At 40.2% G+C, this 13694-nt stretch overlaps 1 protein-coding gene across 3 annotated transcripts in view; it reads right to left on the reverse strand.

The window, feature by feature from the left end:
• The window catches only part of LOC130556315 (kinesin-like protein KIF1A), a 254594-nt gene that overhangs the window by 148053 nt on the left and 92847 nt on the right, over positions 1-13694 (reverse strand). For all 3 annotated transcript variants that reach the window (XM_057337178.1, XM_057337179.1, XM_057337180.1), the window contains one exon: positions 633-766. In XM_057337178.1, coding sequence (XP_057193161.1) covers positions 633-766 — 134 coding nt within the window. The remainder of the gene's footprint in view (positions 1-632; positions 767-13694) is intronic.

A 13694-nucleotide genomic window follows, 5' to 3' on the forward strand; every position in this document is an offset into this window, starting at 1 on the left:
TTCAGCCAAGCATTCACTTAATGCAAAATATGCTAAATAAACCACCGTGAGATTGCATTTATTAGATATTATTTACTAGAATAATCTTGATTGTTCTATAAACACCATGCACTGTGCTGTTTTTTTACATTTTTTTTTTTCATTTTTTTTCTTATTTTCTCCTGTAAAGCTGCTTTGGAACAATGCACATTGTGAAAAGCGCTATATAAATAAAATTGATATTGAAATTTTCACAAATTTCAATATCAGACACAAAGCAAAGACCAAAACACACTGATAAAGGATATTACTTTTTTGCCCTGTGTCTATGTACAAATGCCAAGTGTGTCACAATGTCGTGGAGGCTGTACAAATAAAAGGGATTTTGAATGATGGGGCTGCACTAACTTTATCAGACCCAGTAACTAAATTCACAGCTTTTTGTTACTTATTTTACATGCAAAGAGGTTAATCAATCAAAACCGAGAGAGGCCTTTAATTAGTTTTTAAAGAATCAGATATAGGTCATGTTATTGGACTATTAGAAGAAAAGTAAAATGTTAAAAAAAACATTATGACCCCTTTAATCTGGAGCTGGGAGGGAAATTGTTAAAGATTATTATGTCAGTTTTCAGATGGGTATTACACAGCACCTTGAGTCTCTCAATGGCCTCCTCTCTGCCTGGGCTGAACATGATGCGGTCATGCAGGCTGCTGATGGAGCCAGCCCGACTGGACAGGGCGGAGAGAGAAGAAGAGGGGCTCATCCCCGTCATAGCATTGGTCACTGTGGAGAGATCATCTCTTTCAGGGGTGGGTGGTGACAGACAGAGTTAGAGAGACAGAGTAATGCAGACAGAAAAGGAAGACTAGAAAAAAGTCTAGAAAAATGTAGCTTCAAATTACAGAAATTCAAAGAACCTCACATAATTTCACATCTGAGGAGAAACGCCTAAGATACAAAGAGAGAATAGACAGTAACAGCCCAGTAATGGGGGGAAATGAAAATAAAACAGCATAGAGCAGTGGTTACCAAACTTTTTGAAAGCAAGGCACCCCCTTTGCAGTGTTTTTTTCCCACGGCACCCCAACCCTGATTTAACTAAATGTACATGCATACATACATATATAAAATTAAACCCAGATGAGCAAACAACAAATGAAGTATAAACAGCTGCATGAATTTATTACCAATGCATTACAACGGACATTATATGAAGTGAAACAAATAATTAAAATTTACCATCTGTCATTTACAACTCGATGACACATGTAAACAAATCTTATACACTGATATGAACCATTTGCTGTATGTGGAAATCGTTGGAACAAAACACATTAGAATAAAGATTGATACTTAATTCTTTAAATAATAATAAACAACTCACATTACATTTTTCTTTAGGTTCTTATTTGCTTTGTTCAAACATGACCTTACAACCTAAAAAGGAAACTAAAATACCTGTGCATGAAACTGTGTTATGGGTATTTTAATGGGATACATGTGCCGCTTTTGGGAGCACAGCCTCTTGATATGGGGGTAGATTAGTGCTCCACTGACAGGCCCTGCCTTTTTTTGTTTTTCACGTTTGCCAGGGATGAAAACACTAGCTCACACAAGTAGGAGGTTGAAAACGGCAACAGCACACTGACGGCGCAGTCTGGCGTTTTCACATTACCACTTTTGGTGTGCACCAGGGTCCAATTAACGTCAGAGTTTGGTTCGTTTGGGTGATGTAAAGGCTGTCTTCTGAACCCGGGTGCGCACCTGGGAACTGTACCCGAGTCCGATTAAAAAGGGAGGTGTGGGTGCAGTTCTCGTAAACTCCAGTACGCTTCGCTGCTGATATGAACGCAATTGTACCAAATCACGGAAGTAAACCGCTATTAATGACACATTATTTGGTAAAAATGTGTGCTTGTGTGTGTGTGTATTTCACTCACTTTTCTGACGAGCGTGACTGACGTGCTCCAAGCAGAGAGCTGTATGTCTCATTTCTGTGCGCCTTCAGCGTTCTTAAGAGCATTTGCAGTACATTCATAGACGAAAGTGCCGTTATGTACTGACGCTTTGGAAACAAAACTAACAGTTCAAAAACAAAAATGTATAAAAGTGAAGCGAGCAATGTAATGCATTTTGCCGTCTTCTCCTTACAAGCCACAGGGTACACAGCTGCAGGTTTGATGACGCAAACGACCCGCGGTTCGGAACAAAAATAATATAAACGCAGTCCAGCGGGGGCAGGGGGAGCAATCAAACTAGGTTTCGGACCAGGCAATCGTGAAACCAACCTGATAGCTGTATAGTATGTTACCAGCATCCTGAAAAATGTAACAAGCATGTTAATTCGAGACCCATTTGTTTTAATTGTTAGAGTGCAAAAAGCTAAACAAAGCTGTCCTTTCAAGCAAATTAATACCTAGGGTTGGGATAGTTACTTTGAAATTGTATTCTGGTACAGTTACAAATCGGTTAGTTAAAAATTACTTAAAAATGTAATTAGTAACGTAATACAAGTAATACAACATAATAAAAGTTATGTAGTCCGATTGCTTTTGGATTACTTTAGGGTCACATATGTAAATAAAACAGAAAAACAAAATTATTTTTTTTAGAATTAAATGGATATACAGTAAAAAAAATATTAGAGAGTTTATTAGAGAGGGCTGCAAGATTAAAATTGAGTCATTATTGTTGATTATTGACTTTGATATTGTAATCATGATTATTAATGTCAATTAACACAATACATTATAAATGTAATATTTTGAATAGGCTATGTAGATAAAACAAGCTGAGAAGCATTTATTTTACTGTTTTACGCATTAGAAAACATGACATTGTATATTGAAAATGGTTTGTATAGCACAAAAACACCTTACACTTCCCAATTTTAAAACAATTACTTTAGTTTTAAAACAACTGTAATCGGATAATCTGATAAAACAATTTCCATGTGACTTTAACAGATTGCAGTTACCCAATTTTTGTATACTGATTACTGTAATCCTGTTACATGTAATCAGATACTCCCCAACCTTGTAAATATCAATAAGTGTTAATTTAGCATTTTACATTAAGTATCCAGCATTGGCCAAGCACTTACCATGTAATCAAAATCAACCATTCTTGTTCATGCAACACTGCAGTGTTTACTCGAAATTATATGATTGATTTGAATTCACGTGTGTCAGGGCACGGTCTCGAACTCGGGTCTCCGGTGTTAGAAACGGTAGCTTTCCTGACTCCAAGCAAAAATATAACTCCACAATGAAACAAGGTAAATCCAAAAAGGGTAATCCACAAAAAAAGGTAATCTACAAACGGGTATAAAACAGAATTCACAGAGTCACTAGAATGGGGCTATAACGTGCAAACTAAGAGCGAGGCACTGGGGAAAAACTAGTGGTATAAATATGCTCAAAGGAAACAAGGCAAAGGTGCAAACAATAATTGAATCCAGGGATAGAAAAAGCCCAATGGGGGCCTCTGGTGGCCAGGAACTGGCCAAATGATGACAACGTGCCCTCATAATCTTTAGTCAAAATCATAAACCCCCCTCTAAATCTCTCCACAGCATGACAGTGGCCAGGCTTCCAACAATCCAATCAATTCCCAAAAGTCAAAATTAAGATACATTAAAAAAAATCTCAATCTAGAAGCCTGGTTACACTTAGATACAGTATACATCACACAGAAGAAAACACCATTGCAACTTCCACTGACCACCCAGAGCCCGTTTACTAATTTGTTGGATTGACACACAGTTAATACATTGGATGCTTCTGAGGAATAACCTTCAAATGAGGTCAGAGTTCAGATCATATTTCCGCTAAAAGCCTGTGACCCTAGCAGCAGATGACTAAATCATAATATAAGACAACGCTTTTTTAAAGGTGAGTTGTGGTACATGGGATGGCTGCAGTTATCAAAAGGCAGCCCAGCACATATAAAGCTTCAGAAAACATAAGGTGTCATTCAAACACACATCTGCTTAAAGATCCTTCCATTACAAAAGCAGGTTGGCATTACTGCATTCTTTAATTTATGGTCACAGATTCTTGAGACATGAATCAAAACAGGCAACAGATGTAAGAAGTAAATATAGCTGCAAGCAGCAATTACAGGGTCAACCCCTACAACGGCACAAAGAGAAATACATGTGGTCATGTCAGGACAAGTAACACAGCCCCATCACCATCGACGGGACACCTGTGGAGTGAGTAAACAGCTCCACAGGTGTCCCGTCGATAGTGATGGGGCTGTGTTGCTTGTCCTGCCTCCTGAAATCGACCACCAGCTCCTTGGTTTTGCTGGTGTTGAGCAAGAGATGGTTCTCCTTACACCAGTGTGTCAGACTGCATACCTCCTCTCTGTAGACCAACTCGTCGTTGTAAGTGATCAGGCCTATCACTGTCGTGTCATCGGCGAATTTCACAATGACTTTAGAGCTGTGTGTGGCAATGCAGTCGTGTGTATATAGGGAGTAGACGAGTAGGTTGTGGGTGTTGAGAGTCAGTGGGGAGGAAGTATTGTTTCCTATTCTAACAACTTGACGTCTGCCTGACAGGAAGTCCAGAATCCAGTCACACAGGGATCTGTTTAAACCCAGAGCCTGGAGCTTCAAACCAAGTTTGGTTGGCACTATGGTATTGAATGCTGAGCTGTAGTCTACAAACAGCATTCTCACATATGTGTTCTTGTTGTCAAGGTGGGAGAGAGCAGTGTGCAGGGTGAAGGCGATGGCATCATCAGAGCGGTTGCTGTTATATGCAAATTGTAGAGGGTCTAATGAAGCACGCAGCACAGAGCAGATGTAGTCTCTGTTCAGCTTCTCAAAACACTTGCATAAGATAGGTGTTAAAGCTACAGTCCGCCAGTCATTCAAGCATGTGATTTTAGCCTGCTTTGGGATGGGCACAATGGTGGACGTTTTAAAGCATGAGGGGACCACAGACAGTGAGAGGGAGAGATTCAAAATGTCCGTAAAAACTCCAGCTAACTGGTCAGCACACGCTTTTAGGTCACAGCCTGGGATGCCATCTGGACCAGCGGTTTTGCGAATGTTCACCCATCAGAAGGATCGGGTTACATCCGCTACGGAGATGGAGAGTGTAACGTTATTGACCTCTTTTGTATCAGCAGCGGGTGAGCTCTCTGTGTAGCTGTTGTTGTGCGTTTCGAATCGAGCGTAAAATGAGTTTAGCTCGTCCGGTAGAGAGGCAGCAGTGTTCGCAGTGGTTGTTGTGTTCCCCCTGAAGTCTGTGATGTTTCCGTTGCCCTTCCACATGCTTCTCGCGTCGTTGGTGTTCAACTGTTCTATTATTTTGTCTCTGTACTCACACTTGGCAGATTTGATCGTTTTCCGGAGAGAATAATTAGCCTGCTTGTGATCTGCTTCGTTGCCGGATTTAAAAGCGGAGGTTCATGCTGATAATGCTGATCGAACATTGCCATTAATCCACGGTTTTCGATTGGGGTAGGTGCGGATTGTTTTTGTCAGCACCACATCTTCTATACACTTACACCTGATAAAGCACATTACAGTATCCGAGTAAGCCTCGATGTCGTCATCAGAAGCAGCCCGGAACATTTCCCAGTCAACGTGATCAAAACAATCTTGTAGTATAGAGTCAGATTGGTCCGACCAGCAGTGAATCGTCCTTAGGGCTTGCGCTTCCTATTTTAGCCTCTGCCTGTAAGCGGGCAGGAGCAGAACCGAAGCGTGATCTGATTGCCGAAAGGTGAGCGCAGGAGGGATTTGTAGCCATCCCGGAAGGGAGAGTAGCAGTGATCCAAAACACGGTCCCAAGTGCGTTTGTGTTGATATGTTGAAAGTATTTTGGAGCTTTGTTGAAGTCCCCTGTTACAATAGACGCGACCTTTGGGTGTGCGGTTTCCTGCTCACATATGTGTTTGTACAGTTCCTTGAGTGCTTGATTTGTGTTGGCTTTGGGGGGGGATGTAAGCCGCTGTGATGATAACCACAGTACATTTCCTTGGTAGACAGTATGGTCGACACAGATGCATAAGGTATTCCAGGTCGGGAGAGCAGGAGGATTTGCAGGAGTGTATGTTCCTATGTACGGTAACAGCACGAGCTGTTGATAAAAAAACAGATGCCCCCTCCTCTGCTTTTCCCCGTGAGCTCTTTTGTTCTGTCTGCACAAGGTACAGAGATCCCCGTGAGCTCGATGGCTGAATCTGGTACCTCCACAGGTATCCAGGTTTCTGTTAAGCAGATAATGCAGCAGTCCCTTGTTTCTCATTTATAGGAGATGCGTGCCCGTAGGTCACAAAGTTTGTTTTCAGCGATTGGACATTAGCCAGCAGAATAGTTGGTAGCGGAGGTCAGTGTGCACGACGTCTAAGTCTGACGAGGACTCCGGCTCTCTTCCCACTTTTCCGGTTGTGCTTTCGTGGTCGCGCGTTCCAGAGAAAGGGCTCTGGTGCTGTGTTTGTAAACAAAGTGCCGGCATTCCTGAACTCAAAGTCCGGTTTGCGGTAAGCGACAAATAAGCCAATCTCTAGAAGTGTGCGTCTGTCATATACAAGTAGACTAACATCGTCCAGCACAAAAAAACACTACAATAACAAATAAAACATACAAAAAACTACAAAGTTTTTTCAGAGCTCGCAACACGGCTGCCATGCTCGGCACCATCTTGGATTACTACAATGTAGTGTTGTCAAAAATATCGATATTTCGATAAGTATCGATACTGAAGAATCTGAAACGGTTCCAATACCCATGTCCCACGTATCGATATCAGCTGCGCTTTCCCGCTCTCTTTCTCTTTTCCGACAGTGAGTTAACACACACTGCACGTGAACGCATAACAACAGAGCCCCGCCTCCTCACACATACTTGACTCGTTTGTGGCAGTTAAATCGTGTTTATGTTAGAAAAGATGGCCAGTCTCAGTAACACATCTGGCGTGGTGCACGCTCGTTACGCTTCCCGTGTTTACCATAGCGATCCATGTATGTGCGCTGATCAATAATTTTATCCACTCATTTCATTCGCCCTGGTTATATGTTGTTTATGTTAGTACAGAGTCTCCGCAACAGTTCTCATGTTTAATGCACGCGTTTCTGTCTTTATGTGCGCTCATCAATGATTTCATCCACTCGTCTCATTCGCTCCGGTTAATTTGATGTTTGAAATAATGCTGTTGCGGGTAAAGTCTCCGCAACAGCTCTCGTGTGTGATACACGTTTGCACTCCAGTGTTTACCATAGCGCTCAATGTATGTGCGCTGTTCAATGATTTCATCCACTCCGGTTAAAAGTTGTTAATGTTAGAAAGATGTCCAGTGCGGAGTCTCTGCAACAGTTCTTGCGTTTAAGTTTGCGTTTCTGTCTATATGTGCGCTGATCAATGATTACAGTATGGGCCTATGTGAATAAAAGCCAATTTAGCCAAATAAAAATGTAGGCTATTAACTAACATTAACGAACAATGAATGAGCAATACATTTGTTCAATAATTTATTAATCTCTTTTAAATGTTAGTTAAAAAATACAACTATTTATGTAAGCTCCCCTGTTGAAAAATCCAGTATATGCTGGGTAAGGTATGTTTTGATCGATGCTGGTTTGATCTTAAACCAGCTAAGAACCATCTTAAATCAGCATATGACCATCTTAAACTAGCACATGATCAGTTTAAACCAGCACAAACCAGCATCAAAATATACCAAACCAGCATAGGCTGGTTTTTTCAACAGGGTCTGGTCCATTAATACTGACAAATACAACTTTGATTTTATATAGTAAATGTATTCGTAAAATTAACATTAGATTAACAATTAATAAATAATGTAAAAATATATACCTCATTGTCTAGTCTTGTTCAATTTAACTTCAAATAAAATTTAAAAATGCCTATATTGCTATTGCTTATTAGGGCCTTATTGCTATGGCAGTTTATTCCCTGTGGTATCGAAAATGGTATCGAATATCGATATTTTTTTAGGTATTGAATCGAAGTTAGAAATTCCAGTATCGTGACAACACTACTACAATGACAAACCGAAGTAAACTGGCTATCCATGACTCAAGTGAGACCACTCTCATGATTTTAGACCAAAGTTTTCTAAATTTATAAGCAAAAATAGCCATTTTAATATCTCTGGACCACTAGGTGGTGCTGTGCCAAAACTGTGTATGTTACTGCGATGACATGTACCAAGTTTCGTGTCAATACATGAAAGTTTGGGGAAGATACAGCATCAAATCCATTTTGGCGTGCTCACTGTCGAATTCACAAGACCCGCTACATGAGAACCGATTAGACAATCGAAAATCTTTAAATAACTTTTTGTTAGCAATGTGTACATTTACATGCACCCTCATAATGTGATTATAATAGGATTTTGGCAATTTTGCGATTACACTTGACCTCATGTAAATGCAAAATTAAATGTAAATAATGCGATTAAGCTCATAATCGCAGTAAGCATTATTGAAGTAAGATATGTGGCGTACGCTGGTTTTAATCGCAATAAGAAGGCATGTAAACACCTTAATTGCATTTATGCTGCTCTGATTATGGTGTGCATGTGCTTCTGTCATGCACCTTAATACCAAACACAGACCTACTGTATATGAGATCATCGTTTGTGCTGTGTATTATACCAATTATCAGACTAATAAAACTTTCATGTAAACAGGAGCAAAGAGGTGTTCTCATGTCATGTAAACAAGCAGTGTTGGGAGTAATGCGTTACAAAAGTAATGCATTACAGTAACACATTACTTTTTGCTGTAACGCAGTAGTGTAAGGCATTACTAATCAATTTTCAGTAATATTTTACTCTGTACATGTTCAGTAATGCTTGCGTTACAACAAACGTTTCGCCAGAGAGACATTAACAAATCAAAAATCCTGCAAGTAAGTTCTATTTCCTGTTTGTGAATAGACGCGTGTGGTATCATTCATCTCCTTCTGGCTGGTGGAACTTTATATTTTGTATTGTACGCGGCATGATTTCAGTGTCTGAGCTAAAGGTCCGAATTCATCTGTTGTTTCTTCCGGCTGCCAAATATCATGTTTGAGCAGCGCTATACGCAGTCTAGAACAACTAAAACATTGACGTGCTTGTACACATTATACATATAATGTGCAATATATTGCAATATATTTAATCATGCTTATTTCTTAAGCAAGTTTTTGCATGTCTTACGAAGAGAAAACACGTTTCTTGTCCATTTCCGTGCGTGGCCTCGAGCACACATGGGAACTTTTTTAAAGGGACACTCCACCCAAAAAATACTGTTATAGATTATTCACCCTGTAGTTGTTCCAAACCTGTATAAATTTCTTTGTTCGGCTGAACACAAAGATATTTGGTAGAATGTTAGCAACTGAAAATTCTTTGGCATCATTGACTACCATAGCAGAAACAAATATGTGACCCTGGACAACAAAACCAGTCTTATGGGTCAATTTTTCGAAATTGAGATGTTTACACAATCTGAAAGCCGAATAAATAAGATTTCTATTGATGTATGAGTTGTTAGAATCGGACAATATCTGGCTGAGATACAACCGTTTAAAACTCAGGAATCTGAGAGCGCAAAAAATCAAAATATTGAGAAAATCGCCTTTGAAGTTGTTAATCAGGGGCACTGTGGCAGACCAGCCACTCACAAAAATAAAGATTTTATATATTTAAGGTAGGAAATTTACAAAATATCTTCATGGAACATGATCTTTACTTAATATCCTAATGATTTTTGGCATAAAAGAAAAATCGATCATTTTGACCCACACAATGTATTTTTGTCTTTTACTAAAAATGTTCCCGTGCTACTTAAGACTGGTTTTGTGATCCAGGGTCACATATAATGGTAGTCAAAGGTGCTTTCCTAAATTCCCCAAAACATATTTTGAGTTCATCAGAACAAGAAATATATACAATACCTAGGAAACCATTCAGATAGGTAAATATAGCAATATACATGTATTTTGGCAGTCGTTAACTTTGATTTGACACCGGAAAATAATTGGGATAGTTTTCCCGTTTGGGTCGGGTTTTGAGGGGGTCATTGGGCTGCTTTCAGGAAGCTAGTTAGCAAGATGGCTGTGACCAGCAGCAATGACAAGGTATGCTAACGTTTACATGATGACTAGCTAGAATTCTATATAATCTAGTTCAGTGATGAGATGGGACCATAGTAAGGGTGTGCAAAGCAGCCGGTATTTGTATCTGTATTTGTATTTGTTGAGGGGGGGAAAGTATTTGTATTTGTATTCGAGTAAAATTCAAAATAGGCGTAAAAATCCAGTTTTTTTGCGTTACACTTCTAATTTACGTTATAGTGTACGTAAACAGAGCGAACATGAGAGCACCCGACTGCAGACGTCAATAATGCAGCATAACGGAATAATCTCCCGATCAAACTCCGCTTCCCGAAAGTTATAAACTGCCTCCGGAACCCAGTTAAGGTACAAAAATCTATTCAACAAAAATAGTGATGCACGCAGTGAAGTCTTTTTTCGCTCAGCCGAGCCTTCTCTGTTGCTGTGTGGAGCAGCCTGTGTCAGTCACATCTTTTACCCCCCACCCCCCCCGACTCCTGAATGTCACTCACTCACTCACTCATGCGGGCATGCACTCGTGAGAATGTCTCGTGAGAATTCTCATGTCTCGTGAGAAAACGCAACTTTTTGATATAAAGTTCTTCTTGTTCCCGAAGACAAATATATTTTTAAGTATTTGTTAGAAATAAGTATTCGTAAAAAACACGCTATTTGTGCCTTTCCAAATACCGTATTCGGGTTCGGCTCCACCCCTAGACCATAGGCATCGATCCTGTGGGTGCTCCGGGGCTCGAGCAGACACAGAAATTGCAGAGCACCCACGGAAAAACGGCATATGTTTCTCAATCAATTTTAACCAATCAAAATGCTTTTAAAAATAGGGTGCCTCTCTGGTTGGTTGATCTTACGAGTCGTAATTCAGATAGAGTGGTTGGCCTTGCAAACAGCAGTGGGCATTGTTAATCGTTGCGATAATGTCAATTTGTCTTTAAACTTCACGTACAAATGGACAGGTTCGTGTTTAAAAGGAAAACTTCAATTGACCCTAGCATCTCTTCAGTAAGTAGCAGTGTTGCTATTTCTTCAAGTGAACAGCCGTTGTCGTCGACATCATCAAGTAATGACAGCAGCAGAAGTAAAGGCGGGAGGCAGAAGCAGTCTCGAACATATCAAGAAAACTGGCAAAAAAACATTTCCCTGGATAGCATACAATGCTACCAAAAAAAGGTATTTTGTGAACTCTGCTGTAAAGCAAAAGACATGCGTGCCCCACTCCCATCTACCACACACGAGCAAGAATCATATGCGGCATTTGTAAAAGATGGTGTATGCTCCGCTGCAAAGTAAGTAGCTTAATATACAGAATGAATTGTTCGTTGTGAGTTGGAAAATATTTTAAGCTATAATTTGCTTATAAAAAAAATATTTGGTGACGGTGGTTGGGGCCTGTGGGGGTGGGGTTTGGTTTCGGCGACGTGAGCACCAACTGGAGAAAAAAGAAATTGGCGCCTATGGATGAGAATATTTTGTATTTAAATACCTTTGAAAAAAAAGTATTGTATTTTGTATTTAAGTGTGTTTAATCTTAGTATTTTTGCATTTTCAAACTGAAATACTTTTTGCCAATCAACCTCCTTATTAGACTTCATGGATGGGCAGTGTATTCAAATACATCCATTTGAAATACAAAATACTATTATTTTGTAATAGTATTTTGAATTTGAATGCATTTAATCTAGTATTTTTTTGTATTTATTTGTGTATAGCCTAGTTAATTCAAGAAATCAGCAGTCTAAAGAGGTTGATTGGCAAAAAGTATTTTGTATTTTGAAAATACAAAAATACAAAGACTTATTTTAGAATGTTAAGTTCTATTTCTGTAGTTATTTTGGTGAAAGTAACTCAAAAGTAATACAGGAGTCATGTAACGTATTACAATTCTGAGACAGTAATATTGTAAGGTAAGGGATTACTTTTAAATAACAGTAACAAGTAATCTGTAATGTATTACAGTTTGGAAGTAACTTGCACAACACTGTAAACATGTTACTGCAATTAAATTGGAAATAATCACATTATTTGTGAGCGTGTAAACATAGTCACTGTCTCTAGATACTGCATGCATACCAAATTTCTTGCAAATCGGACAAACCATCTAGGAGTTAAAAAAAGTAGATTTTTCGAAATTCAAAATGGCGGGAAAATTTTCATGATGGAAAATTACGTCATGAAGTGCATTTAAAACGGCATGAGCCAAGGGTTCAGAGGGAAAACATATTTTGTTTCTAGGATGTATGGTTCAAAAGGTATAGGTAAAAATGTATGTGGACGTTTGGAGTGTTTGTGGCGATATGGAGTTTGGGTTAGAGACTCCATATGCCATGGTAATAGTTCAGACTGTCCTCTATGTGTGTGCCAAATTTCACAACTACACCACTTCGTGGCTTGACCCCTAATAAAAAAACTAACGATTTCAAAAGTGGTCTCCACCCTTATTCAATAAATAAATGAATGATTTTCAGATTGCATTGTTGAAATACAAGGGGAAATTATAGCTTTAGTTTTTTTTAATTTGTTGATGTCATGGAAAGATTTTTTTAATTACTGTACTTAAAAATATATAAATAACGTTGTGGTTATGTATGCAACGTCAGTTCCCTGATGGAGGGAACGAGACGTTGTGTCGAACCTACAGAATGGGGGTTTGAACTTGAGAACCAATCATCTCTGATTGTACTTTTAAAAGGCCAATGAACTTGGCGAATGGCATGGAATGCCAGTATCCGCCCCGTACATATGGGTATAAAAGGAAGAGGGCGTGCCCATTCATTCACCTTTTGGGCTGAGGAACCTGAGAAGCATTCTCGGTCACTGCAGCGGCCGACGAAGCATTGTGGCATGAAGGACACAAAGTCTCGTTCCCTCCATCAGGGAACTGAGGTTACATACATAACCAAGATGTTCCCTTTCTGTCGGTCTCTCGACGTTGTGTCGAACCGACAGAATGGGGTTCCTAAACAAAATGCCACTGCGCTGCGCCGCATCACGACTTCCAGCGGAGCGACACTGACTGGCCTGGACGAGTCACAAGTGAGCGTAACCGCGAATCGTAACCTTCCAGTGGTGGAGTAAGGCATCAGTTGCGTGAGTCACGACGACAGGCTCTTATTAACGGCCATACAGGCGCAGGCCTTTGCTACTCTAGAGGCGAGAAAGCCGCTCGGCACCATAAGGAACACTGGGAAGTGCTACCCCCTCGTCTGAGGGGGAATGCTACGGAGGCCACATCTGCCGTAGGGAGTTAATACGTGGAAAATCTACACAGTCTCACCAGTGGGGAGATCTCATGGGAGTAGGGGTGCACAGAAGCATTGGAGTCCACTGAGGGGAGGTCAAAGGTTCACCAACAGGGGATCCAAGAGTGAGGAAACGTCAGACGGGACTAACCAAGGAGGGGGAGTCACTACATGTCGAGCACTAGATCAGGTATAGGGGTTCACCTCATGAAGGAACTCACCTATACTGGGCTTGGACTACGAGCCGCTCCGCCCCTCCTAAACTCGAAAGTGCTTAGTGATGATGGAATGCTTATACTTCACCCAGTTGAGGAAGTAGGGAAGCTGGAATAGCGCACTGCATCACCTGACGAAGGGGAGAAGGCACTTC

This window comes from Triplophysa rosa, linkage group LG7, assembly GCF_024868665.1.
Source record: "Triplophysa rosa linkage group LG7, Trosa_1v2, whole genome shotgun sequence".
Classification (NCBI taxonomy): domain Eukaryota; kingdom Metazoa; phylum Chordata; class Actinopteri; order Cypriniformes; family Nemacheilidae; genus Triplophysa; species Triplophysa rosa.